The sequence below is a fragment of the Myotis daubentonii genome, chromosome 6 (assembly GCF_963259705.1).
Source record: "Myotis daubentonii chromosome 6, mMyoDau2.1, whole genome shotgun sequence".
In the NCBI taxonomy this organism is placed as follows: domain Eukaryota; kingdom Metazoa; phylum Chordata; class Mammalia; order Chiroptera; family Vespertilionidae; genus Myotis; species Myotis daubentonii.
This window is the reverse complement of record NC_081845.1, coordinates 78,760,015-78,773,327: the sequence shown is the minus strand read 5'-3', so window position 1 is coordinate 78,773,327 and position 13,313 is coordinate 78,760,015. Positions and strand designations below refer to the sequence as shown.

Here is a 13,313-nt window from a genome sequence, read left to right as displayed (position 1 = left end):
CTTCTTCCTCTAAAACAACCCCGAGAGAAGGAAGCTCTTTCTTGTTGAGCTGAATGTTCAATTTGATGAAGTCAATTTCCATAATTCTATCAATGTTGGAACAACTACATCCTCTTTCATTCAAAATGAGATGTTCCTTCTTACTCACTTTTACCCAAATTTCTTCACCCTCGGGGCTCCAGCCACTACCGCAGCTACCTAATCAGGCTCCCCAGGCTTCTCTCACAAAATGGACATTTTATGGGCAGTACTGTGGCTCTTTGAAGAGAGAGCAGACTTCCGCCTAGTGGTACTAACAGCAAGTACCTTGGAGAGGAAGATGGGTGGCTGCGCCAACAAGGTTTAAAAGAGGACATCACTAGGAAAAGACCCAAGTTTTCCAGATTAACTGAATTGCTATTGTATTTCAAAACTGAGATGGTTGCTTGTTGTTTGAGATAGAAATGCTATATGTATTAGACTCAAAAAATGTTTAACACGTCTAGTAGAAAAGCACATACCCACTTAGAAAACTCATACTGCTCTTTCTCCCAACACAAATACAACAGCACCATAACCACCACACACACACACACACACACACACACACACACACACACACACACGTAGAACTACATCTAATTTCTGAACCCATTTAACATATATCTGAGACCCTTCATGCCTAGGAAGGGAGCCTACTCAGTTAGGTGTTCTTAATTTTCCACCAGGTATCCTGGAGGTGATTTACTATACAGTCTCCAGGAAATGAATGAATAGACCTCTGAAAAGCAAGTTTTTCTCTCACTTAGAGAATTAAATATACTGAAAATACACATATTCACATATCACAGTTTCCACATTCCATTGCTAAAGATTTCCGTAAAATCCTTCTATGTCACCGATGGGGAAACTGAGGCATGGATTATAAAACTTAGTTGTCCAAGTCATCCCAGAGTCAACAAACTAACTTGAACATTCCTGATTCTTCACTCACCAAGCCTCATCTCTACAGAATCAAAAGAACCCTAATATGGATCTACCACCAAAGTAATCTCACTGCACTCATGCCTATCTGCAGGCTAGCTAGACTGTCATATGTGGAAAGGATCAGAAGAAATCTGCTCATTATATCCCCATAATCAGACCCACATATTTCTGCATACTATTAGCTTTCACTGAAAAAAAAAATCCACACAATATTTATTTAGACCATGACAGCTTCAATTTACAAAACTATACTTCGGAAGGAAATAATCCTGTCATGTCCCAATGGAACTGCCCTCTGCCTGTCACTAATAGAGTTGCTATCCCAGGGCTAATACAGCTCGCTGTTTTCCACTATGGACAAAAACTATTATTTTTAAGTTAAAAATTAAAAGCAGTTTACCTGAGATGACTCAAACTTATGTATGGTAATGTAACAATTACTCGGTGATTTTATAATAATGAGGAGTGATAAGAATTTCCTGACTGGGAATCGAACCCTGACCTCCTGGTTCATGGGGTCGATGCTCAATTACTGAGCCATGTCAGCCGGGCTATCCACTTCTTTATGTATTGTCTTCCTTTTTCCCAAAGCTGGGAGGCGGTAGTACTAACCTTAAGCAATTGAAAGGTTAAGTGACTTACCACACACTCGTAGTCACACAGGGTCATTGCTAGAACTAGAAGCCAGGCCCAGAACTCCTGTTCACCATGAATCCTATTTGTGTCTACTACCTGCCTAATTATTCTAAGGGGGTAAAGTCCCTTCCAGATAGGAAACCACCTGACTTCTCAAGTCCCCCTGCCCTCACCGTAGGTAACTGGTATATATTAGGAGCCTCAATTCACACAGAAAATACAGGCACAGGGACTCAGTAAGTCTCCTCAGGATCAGAGGGCAATAGCTGAGTTCCTATATCATAGGTCCCTGCCCTAACTATCAGCTCAACCCTGCTTTGAACAGCACCTCCTCCACAGGCACGCAACCTGCAGAGCCACTCTGATCAAAAGAGGTGGTTTAAAGGGAAGAAGAGGGAGAAGAGAGAGAAGAGAGGAAGGGGAAGGAAAAAGAGAGGAGGACAGAGCAAGGAAGGGCAAGGGAAGGGGAAGGAAAAGGGGAAAGGGGAGGGGAGAGGAAGGGAGGAGAAGGGGAGGGGAGGGGAGGGGAGGGGAGGGGAGGGGAGGGGAGGGGAGGGGAAGGGAGGGGAGGGGAGGGGAGGGGAGGGGAGGGGAAGGGAGGGGAGGGGAGGGGAGGGGAAAACAGGAGGAAGGAAAAACTAAAAGGAAGGAAAGGAAGGGAGAGGAAAGTGAAAAAGTGTTTTTAGATTTCAGTAATCAGAGGAACAAAATCAATTAGAGAATGGAAAGTAGTTTCAAATTAGCCTCTAACTAGCTATACACATTATAAAGACAATGTAAAATTCTTCACAGAGCTGCATTGCACCAATTTTCTAGGAGAATCTCCTTAAACAACAAGCAGGGATTAAATTAAGCAGTGTGGTTTTGCTCTTTTTAACAGTAATTCAAGCACTGGAGAGAAAAAGTGAGTTTAAAAATGTAAATATTTCTAAAATAAAAGGTGCCGATTTAACGTGACTTGTCCAAAGGAAGTTTCGTAATCACAGACGAATGGGGTGAGAGAACTATGGAGTCTCCCTCTTCTCAAATCCAGTAACACCCTTGTAAACCACAGCTTTAATCAAAGCACCTTTAAGTTAAGAAACCATCCCTAGCACTAATGATAGTGAGCATGAATATCAGGAGGACTGCCCAACCACGATACTTACTGCATCCTTTCTTTCTCTTCCTACCGTGATCTATACCAGATGCCTGCATTTATTTGCCTCCTTAACCCCAAAACATTTGGTTTTTCTCCTCACTAATGCTGTCCTGCAGCCTAAGTATCAGTAAGAACTTCCTGCTCGCAGCCCTTTTGCTGTGCCTCACCACACCTTCCTTCCATCTCTCTCCTCCCCTGGGTTCCAGGATACTGCACCAGATTTTCAAACAAATTTTAGCAGTAGAACCCTCTTTCAAACACGATCTTGACTAGAACTCCTATTGATTCCAGAGCTTTATAATAAACTTAGACATCAGTCCTCAAAATTCATTTCTTTACCCGGTAATTTTGGCTATTTGAGGCAATTCCATATATTTTTTTAATCAGTCTGGCATTTTTTACCAAAAACAAGCAAACAAATAAAAATGCCTGTTAGGTGGTTTGTTTGTTTTTAACTGCACTGACTCCCAATATTAATGTAGATTTGCAGTCTTAACTGGAAAAACTGACACCTTCACATTGTTGGGAACTCATACAGAGGATAAATTGATGGTTGCCAGATAGAAGGGGGCTAAGGGACTGGGTGAAAAAGGGGGAGGGGTTAGAAAGTACAAAATGGCAATTGCAAAATAGTCATGAGGATATACAGGGTGAGCAAAAGTTGCCTTCAAGTCTGTTGAACTGTGGTGGGGGTGGGAGGAGAAGCAGTGGAAATCAGGAGTTCAATTTAGAACCTGTTAGTTAGATCAAAGGTGTAATTTCAATATCCAAGTAAAGATATCAGCAGGTCATGAGGTTCAGGAATCTAAAGCTCAGGAGAGGTGTGGGCTGGAAATTATAATTTGGGAGTCATGAGCACAAAGATTTTTTTTTCTCACAAATTTGAAAAGTCAGCATATAATTTTCTTACCTACCTCATCTAATTTTCCATATCTTTGAACACTTTATCTAACACAAGTTGTCAAGTGTCTACTATTGTGTGTGTCCCCTCCTCTCCATTTCCTCTGCCACCTCCCTAATTCAATTATATCTTGCTACAGAGGCAGAGCTGCCTCAAACAGATTGTCAAACTGCAGCGGGAAGGCCGGGGAGGGTTGGGGGGCAGGAGGGAGGGAGGTAAGAGATCAACTGAAGGACTTGTATGCATGCATATAAGCATAATCAATGGACATAAGACACTGGGGGGTAGGGGAGGCCAGGGTATTGTCAAGGGCGGGGGGGGGGGGGAGGACACATATGTAATACCCTTTGTAATACTTTAAGCAATAAAATAAATAAAATTTAAAAAAATAAAAATTTTAAAAAAATTATATCTTACCTGGTTGAGATGCTCCTGCCTTTCTTGGGTTTCCCAAGTCATCTCCACCCAGGCACCAGATCAATGTGTCTCAAGACACTTCCATCACGCAGTGACTCCTCAAAGATGACTTGTCGCCCAATGAATTAAAGAACTAAACACTTAACCGGCAATCACAATCCAATCCCAGCCTACCTTCCCAAGCCTGCAACTCACACGACCCTTCACACACACCATGTTCTTTGCACTCTCCCTGTGGACTCTTGTGTCGATTTCTTGTGCCTACCAGTTCCTCCACCAGAAGTCTCTTTCCTCTACAGCCCTGAAATGTCTGTACCCTGCTCATTCTTTGTACCAAGATATAACCACCTGCTTCGGTAGAATTCCGTTGACTGCCCTATCTGAAGGTGACCTTTCACACCTCTGAAATTCACATTATGCAGTCACCTATTGAATGTTCTCACAGGCCCTTTGGTAAAATATATATATAATTTTGTTTAACCCAGCTTTCATAGATGTACTTGACTATGAACCCTTTTATCACAGAATACTTACTAACATTCTGTGAAACTGCTGTTCCAAGGTTCTCACATAATACCTGGAACTAGAGACCTCACTTCTAGTTTCGATTAGGCAGCTTTCAATGCTGGTTTTCCCCAGGCCCAGCCCAGATTAGGAACTATGCATCCTAACACAGGTGACATGTCCACAGGCCAAAACAGGAAAAGCAGACACCCTAAGATCTATAGGGTCACAAGACATGCCAGGATCAGATTCTCCTAGACACTGGCATGAGCCTAGGAGGTGTTGTCAGACACCTGGCTTCTAAAGAGTAAATGGCTTACTTCCCCACAGTGCTTAAGACCACATGTGTTATGATGCAAAACTATTAGCTGTGACCTTTTTCAGTTCATCTTTCTTTATGTAGCTCAGTTAACTCTTCTCACCAATGAATGGACTGGTCCAGATGGCATCCAACATTTCATCCAGCTGTGATGAATCGACACTGTGTGTCCTTTGAAGGTTACCTACTTGCATACATGGCCTCTCTTCCCTACTATCCCCTGAAGGTGGGGTCTCTTTCCATGTCATTTGTTTTTTTGTTGTTTGTTTTGTTTTGTTTTGTTTTAAATTATCTTTATTGTTGAAAGTAACCACGTTACTTTTGCCTCCTTCAGAGTATGGCAGAGGACCTTGAACATGGTTAGAACTCAATAAATGCATACTGAATAAATATTTAAAGATGACTGAGGCATTTAGGCCTCAAAAATTCAAAATTAGCCTTTGAGACAATGAAAAAATAGATAAAATCTAACACATGAAGTGATCTGGTCAAAACGGCAAACACTACAGAAAAATAATTCTGCATCATCTTCTAGAACTGCTTCTAGCAAACTAGCACAGTCAATAATGGCTAACAGACATTTTTAAATGGTGTTTGGTGTAATTCTCAGTGGCGAAGGCTCTTGTGTTAGAATCCTCACACCAAGCCTATTAAGGGTGTGCTATTCTTACCCCACTTTACAGATGAGAAGACTGAAGCACAGCGGGGCTCTGTAACTTACCTACAGTTACTCAGATAAGTGATACATTCAAACCCAGCAATCTCGTTCCAAAGCCCACACTTCACCACTGTGCAACCCCCTCTTCCTCCCTTTCACTGGCGTTTGCTCACGTGAGCATCCCAACAATCCCAGGTCATGAACCAGGTGGAAAGTGAGACCCCACAAGGTCTAAAGATTGCTCAGTGTCCCACAGCTCGTCTTGAGCCCACAACTCTCTTTCCACACACAACACAGCACCGATTCAACAGTCCCCCTCACTCCAACAAACCTTCCAGCCATCCCTGACAGTCACCTGACGAACAGGGGCACAGGGTGAAGTGGACACTGCAATTAGAGCACTATCGTGCTGGAGATGAATAATTAAAATTGGTAATGAATTAAAAGGAAGAGGTGTATTGGGTTGGGGGACACAAGGAAATAGTGACAGCCCTGTGCAACAGGGAAGGGAAGGGAGAAGGGAAAAGGGAAGGGAAAGGAAGGGAAGGGAAGGGAAGGGAAGGCAAGGGGCATGAGAAGCCCGGGGAAGTGATAAAATGGGAAGGGAGACTCCAGAGGGAAGGGAAGACAGACAGGAAACAGTTCAGAAAAGACAGAAAAATTACTTGTAATTGCATACATTTTCAGCACCAGTCCAAAAGCTATAGAAAAAACACGCCTTACAAACTCAAGAAGTATAGCTTAGAATTTAGAAGATTGAACTGAAGCAGCTTTCGCAAGAGAATCTGCTATCATGTGTGGCACATAATAGGCATTCAATAAATGTTTGCTCCCAATAAAAGAGACAAAAAAAGAGAAAAATGTGGGAATTGCTTTCATAAAGAGGAAGGCACCTAAGGGAGTAGGTGCTCAATAAATGTTATATTTTATAGGTGTACCGTGAGAAGCCTGGGGAGCTGTGAAAGATAATCTGATGTATTTCCAAAGAGCTCTTAGTCTGATTTCAATTCACAAAAATCCCTGGGGAAGCTGTGGACTCTCTCACTGGGGACTTTTAAGATGGTATCTTAGAGAGGCCCTTGAAGGGGGTGGTTTAGATGATTTCAGAAAGGATAAACTGAGGTAGAGAAGACAGATGAAATGACCTGGTAGAACTTTTCCATTTTAATTTGCATGTAATTTCCTCAAAAGCTGAAATTTCCACTCTATTCTCCACAGAACAGAGATGAACTGGATGGACCAGCAGACAGGGGGGGATGGCTGAATGATTTGGAAATCTTCCAGAAGCACTTGGTTAAATTGTAAGCCATTTATTTCATGAGGAAATAAGCCACAGAAAGCCCTTTTTGAGCATGCACCCAGAAAGCAGGACAAAATGCTGAGATTATCTGTTCAGAATTTGTTTTAAGAGAACCCAGGCAGCATTCATTTATTTTTGAGAAAATATATGATTAACTATAGTTAACTATGAATTCAGATGTTGTGCATTAGAGCAGCTCCTCAAAGTTTGAGAGCATTTAATATTATATATTGCTGCCATTTGGACTAAATTGTTTTTTTAATGTACACAATATTACAAATTAAATTTGAGCTGTTTGAATCAGTCTGTAAAAAAGATTTGATTATACCTGAGTGTTCTGGCCCCGGCTTTTCCGTATCTCAGTAATCTTGGCGGTAATTGGCTGATTAGGCGTCTCACACTCCATCTTTGCCTCAGTTTCCATGGTAATGTTACAGGAGCTATTATAGATGAGAACTTCATCTCTTTCCACTTTAGGGCTGAAACGAGAGGGGAGGTTAAATGGGGTGTCATCAATCTTAATGAAATGCAATTATTTTTACTCTTATTAATCATTGCGAGCCATTAGCTTGTGGCAACTACAGGCCGCCATTTGTCAAATTTTGCAAATTTCTGTAATTTTGTTTCCATTATTTTATTGTTTATTTGTTTTCCCTTTATCTGCACACCCTGCAATGAAAATGCACGTGGTAAATATCTTTCAGCCTTTCTCTTTTTCCAAACCTATCAGGAACATTAGCAAAAGCTTCTCCAAGCCCAACTTAACAAGCAATGTGCAAGCAATGCTTCCAGTTCCAAAAATGGAAGCAAATGTTAGGGAGGTGTGTGTGTGTGTGTTTTTTTTTTTTTCTTTTCCCCTTCCCTCTTCCTGTTCTTACTCACACTTAGTGTTGGGGGAGTGAATTGCCTGAATCCCCCCAGGGCAGATGGAGAAATTGGAAAACCCACACAACTGGCTAACTGGTCCCTAATTCCAACTGTGAAAAAATGAGCTCATTTAGGCTTTCAATTCCCTCTCCCCAGCTGATGGCAATGAGGCTCTGTTGCAAGCAGTGGAACATTAACTTAGTAAATTAATTAAACTTACTTAACAGCCCAGACTAAGGAGATTCGATATATGTGCCAGTTATACTACCAGCCACTTGCTTTAAAAGTCCTCTTGCTTTAAGGAGAGAAACCAGACTGCATTTAAAATGAAAAACAGCATTGCAGAAGGTCTAAAAATATGCACTCTAAGGGAGATGAGCGCATGGATATTGCAGGGCATTGTCCCCAACAGGTGTGATATTTATTCAACAATAATCCTGGCTTTAGGCATTGTTACAACTAACTCAAAGATTATAAATGCGTGATATTTTAAACTTTTCAACAATTTCACATGTATGACCTCATTTCAGCCAGTAAAGTAAGTAGAAGTATAAAAAATATAACCCAAAATGATCAGGGGATTTGCATAAAGCCAATCATAAAAGTATGGCAGCTCTGAGATTAGAACCTATGTGTCCTGTCTCCTAGAGCAGTATTCTAAGGTTCTGAGATGCTGATTGAACGTCAGCCATGAAGACAGATTGCATGGGAAGACCAGGAAGAGCAGTAGAAAGGGCAAGAGGTCACTGCTTGAGAAACTAAATCATGTCAGACTAGAGCATCTTTTTTCAAATCAATGTCAAAACAGTTGCTCCCACAATTTGCTAAAAATAATGAGCAGGATAACTACCATGTCTACTTAATCTTTTCTTTCTGCTAAAACATTCCCAGCTCCCTATCCCCCCCAAGACATGATTTCCATGCCCACTCTCCTCTAACCTACTGTAGATTGTCAGTATGTTAACATCTTGGGGCCCAGAAATGAACACACATGGTTTGGGCTGACCACTGAGGCTGTGGGCTCCCTTTATCTGAGCCCTCCCTGTTGATTTGGTAGCCCCATGCCTAAATTAAGATGGTGGTAAACTCAAAGTCTCAGAGTGGCAACTGCCTGAGGATGTACCATGCTGTACTTGTCCACCTGATTTTCTGAAAAGCATCTGCATGCAGAAGCTAAGCTTGGAAGCAGACCAGCTAGATTTGAATCCCCAAGCATATAGTTACTATCTATAGGACACTGTGAAGACATGACCCTCTAAGCTTTGGTTTGTAAAAGGGAGATCCTAATTACTGTGTGCCTATTTTATAAAAGTGTTGAGGAAATGGAGCAAAATGACGCCTACAGTATGACTTGCACAGAATCTGGCACACATTAAATGTCAGATAAGGCCACTCACGCTATGCTGGTAATTGTGCTGGTAGTATTTTTGTTAAAGTATAAATGTGTGAATTTACATTCATTATTGGTACATGTCATCTCCATTATGTGGAGCCAGCCATTGCTCAAATATGTTTTGAATCTGGAGCATATAATGTAGCTACAAATACATTTAGCTGAGTCATCATCCAGGGTTAGACAGAACCATGGGATAAATACAGCATTTGCTCCTGGAGTGTCGGTTGTACTCTAAGAATCAGAACGAAAAAAATGGTAATTTAACTTTTAAATTACAATGTAATGTAATATTTGGATGAATATGGAAATAGGATGGAATAGAATGCAAAATTCACTTGGACCGTTCAAATAAAACATAGAACTTCAAACCAACTGGCTGCTTGTGTCCTTGGGCTTTATGGCTAGAACCTTTCCTTTGCTACTGGGGGTAGAGAGGGTATTTGGAACAGTTTGAGAAGGAAATGAAGTTGGTCCACCACACCATCACATTCCTTGTGAGTTGATTCCCAGATAGCTACTTCCCTTTCTGAAGGCTCACAAACCATCTGATGAATAATTCATTCTAGAAATTCGTCAGGGATAATCAAGCTTAGTTGTCTAACTATCCAGAACTCCCCTTTTTCCCTTTTTAATCAAATAAAAGAATATTTGCCCATCAGCTCTCTCTGTTGTGTGCCCTCCTGTCACATTGATTACCAATCATATGACATAGGTCTTTGTTCTCAGTATAGGGATGATCTGGCATACCGACACGAACTCAAGGAAAGCAGTGACCAACTTCCTTCACAACTTTCTTGGTCTTTGGCTTCCACCCTCCCAATGAGCTTTCTCTGCCTTCCTAGCTCTTTGTCAGTTACTTCTCCCTCCTTTCATGTGCCTGTAGCAACGCACTGTCTTCCCTAATCAGGTTCTTCTTACTCTTTTCTGTTGGCTTAGACTTCTTTTTACAAGCTTTAGCTCATATTTCTTTTTGTATTTGTTCCTAATTATCTCACTAAAGATTTTTTTTCATTAAAAAGCCATCATCAAAATTAGCAGAAACTCCAGGATATTAAAAATAATCTAACACCTACAAAATTTCTAAGTTTCTTAATAGCTACTATTCCATGTTTTCTGTCATAATCTATGAATTAAGTAGTGCAGTTGGCGAGATTTAAATATAAGTATAAACATGTGTATAGATAGAGATACATGGATATAAATTACATAGATGTGCATGCACACATACACATATATTTATTGTGAGGGAACATGATACAAATTTTTGGTCCAAATGATAGCACAGAAAGTTCTAAGTTTTCTGACCACTAACCTATTGCTCTTTCAGTTGGTCCGATCAGATCCAAAAGTAACCCCATTATCTTCCTGTATGCGCTCTTTAGGATAGGCAATAAAAAGCACTTGCATCATTCTATCTTCCTCACTTAGCCTGAAATTGCTTCCTATGGCTCTGAAATCTCATTGAACCCACGCAGTCCAGCCAACTGCTAACAGCAGAGCCTTGTGCTAAGCACACTGTGAGTCAGAAGCCTTGGGTTCCGGTCCTGGCACTGCCGAGGCTTGCCTCCATGACTTCGGAAAGATACTTAATTAACTTAATCTGTTCTTCGAATAGAATCTAAGTTCCTTTTACGGCGTTCAAGGCCTTACAGGTCTCCCTGAGCTCATGTAGGGCCACTTTCCTTCCTCCCCACTCTACTGCTGTTTGTCCTCTGACAGTTCACAAACCTTGATGGGTCCTTTGCATTTGCTACCCCCACTGCCTGACTCTGCATAATGACACCTTCTCCTCCTTAGTCCAGCACTTAAGGCACTTCCTCAGAGCAGCATCCTCTGAGCACATCGTATAAAGTAGCCCCCACCATTTTCCATCACTTCATACTCCTTATCACAAGATGGGATCGTACTGCTTATTGTCTGGCTTTCTCTTCTACCCTTAAGGGCAGGGACTTTGAAGCCTTCTTCACCATGGAGTGACCAGCTCCTGACACAGGACCTAAAACATAGTGGGAACTTGGTAAGTGGGTGGGCGAGTGGATGGATGGATGGATGGATGAACTAGGCATATTTCACCACAGATATGCATGTCTACCTTTGTCAATTGACATCAGATCCATAGTGGTAGTGACTGGCAGGGGGATAAAGCATTTCATGGAAATGGGTCCCCTGCTAAGATCCTAGAAAGTAGTTCTCTGGCTTCACAGGCATAATCTTAAGAGAAACCAAGGTAAGCTATGTGGCACATGACTTTCTTGTATAATTTAGAGTATGTTTTCTGGTTTTTAAATTAGTACATGTTCACTGAAAAAAATACATAAAAACTCAATGACTAAAATAAACATGGCCAGCGCTACAGCCACCCAAGAATAGGCACTCTCAATGTTGTAGAATATATCCTTCCAGTCTTTTTTCTAATCACCTATTATAGGGAAGCACGGGACTTGGTTGGAATGTCTGTAAGAAGGATTCTCCAAAAGGTGGAGGCCTCTGAGGGGAACTTGCCTTGACTTTTCCAAACAAGTCTGAGCCCCTGGGTGTTTACTTAGACATGGCCTTGCTTAAAGGACAGGACAGACACATATGCTTTCTCAAGAATACTTACCCTGCTAATTGTATCTAATAGTTAATTTTAGTTCAAACTATTATGACAATAAAAGTCTAATAAGGCAGGTAATCAAGGCTTTTTTAGTTCCTAATGCCAACTAGTCCCTCAGCTTCTCTTTCACAGAAACATGTGTCAAAGTAAAGTAATCATTTATCGGTCATTCAAAGTCTGCCGGTCAGCCCGGCAACCTATCACATGCATATATAAATATATGCATTATATACGCCATTAGGAATAGATAGTACACTATTTTGTGACTTGTGCCTTTCACTTTCCAATATATTGTAAGCATGTCCCTCTTTGGTTAAATACTCTACAACATGATTTTCAAAGGTTTCTTAATATATTATCATTTGAATGCATTCTTTATTATTGAACATTTATTTCATTTCAAATTTTTATGATACTTAAAACTTCAAAGAACATGTTTTCATAAATATTACATACTTCAAACTGCTTTCTTAAAATAAAATCCTAGTAGTGAAATTGCTGAGTCTCCAAATACAAAGAATTTTAAGGTTATTAGTGCATATTGTCCAAATGATCTCTGTAGATTGTTCTAACTTTCCTTCTCATGGCAGCAAAGAGCAGTGCTGGTTCCCCTCACCCTCAACACTAAGTATACACTTTGTTTAACTCACAACACTTATATTCATTCTTACTCAAGAAAACACACCCACTTTTGCCTGCTGTGATATCAAGAACATTGAGTAGCACTTTCAAAATGATATTGATAAGGGCATAAATTTTAATGGGGTCTGAAGCTCAGTAGCCTCAGCCACCTCCTAGAGTGAGGAGGGAGAACATAGAATAACTCCAAAGGAATAGCTCTGGGGATCTAGGTCAAGTCCGCCAATTCTATGGAGCCAGGGGCAGTGACATGTACATCTCGGTGTCCAGCAGCAGTGAGTTCTGAAATCCGGTCTCCCCTGAGTATAACCTCTAGGACCCCATTTCCTATGTGACCTAAACAGAGTTCTTCCTGCTCTTCTAAAAAGCAACCAGCCAATTCCTTGACTAAACACAAACCTCCGGTGGCAAATTCATGCTAAATCACAGTCTCAAGACATGGAATGGTAGGATGGCCATGAAAAGAACCAGTCACCTCTTTCATGCTGGGTAATTGATCTTGTATAGTTTTCTTTTTTAAAATGGGAAAATAGGCCTTCATACACTATCAGATGTAACCACTCCATCCAGATAAGAAGTTAGGAAGGATACAGGGCCATGCTCAGCAATGAAAAGTCCCACCACACAGGAAAGAAACTGCTTGTGGAAATGAAGGCCACACAGTTTCCAACATGGTCACACCTGTTTCATTAAATTTCTTTAAGAAAGGGGCTTTACCTGGAAAGTTGTGGTATTTGTTTATTTGTTTCTTAAGTTCAAAAAATCCTGATAACTATGGCTTCGAAATCCTAGATCTACAATCATCCTGCCTGTGCATCCTCCCTGCTTTTGAGTAAATATTGTGCAATCTGCTGGATTTCTCTATGACTTTTTGTCATACTTGTGAATCTGTTTGGAAAGAAAAGAAAAAGGAAAGGGGGAAAGAGCCTTCTGTTTTTCATAATGTCTAATCTCTTTCCCCATTGGCATTCAC

General features: G+C 40.9%; 1 protein-coding gene across 1 annotated transcript in view; it reads right to left on the bottom strand.

The window, feature by feature from the left end:
- The window catches only part of PKHD1 (PKHD1 ciliary IPT domain containing fibrocystin/polyductin), a 409,206-nt gene that overhangs the window by 317,466 nt on the left and 78,427 nt on the right, over positions 1–13,313 (bottom strand). The window contains exon 35 of the mRNA XM_059701438.1: positions 7,171–7,321. Within this exon, the coding sequence (XP_059557421.1) occupies positions 7,171–7,321 (151 nt within the window). The remainder of the gene's footprint in view (positions 1–7,170; positions 7,322–13,313) is intronic.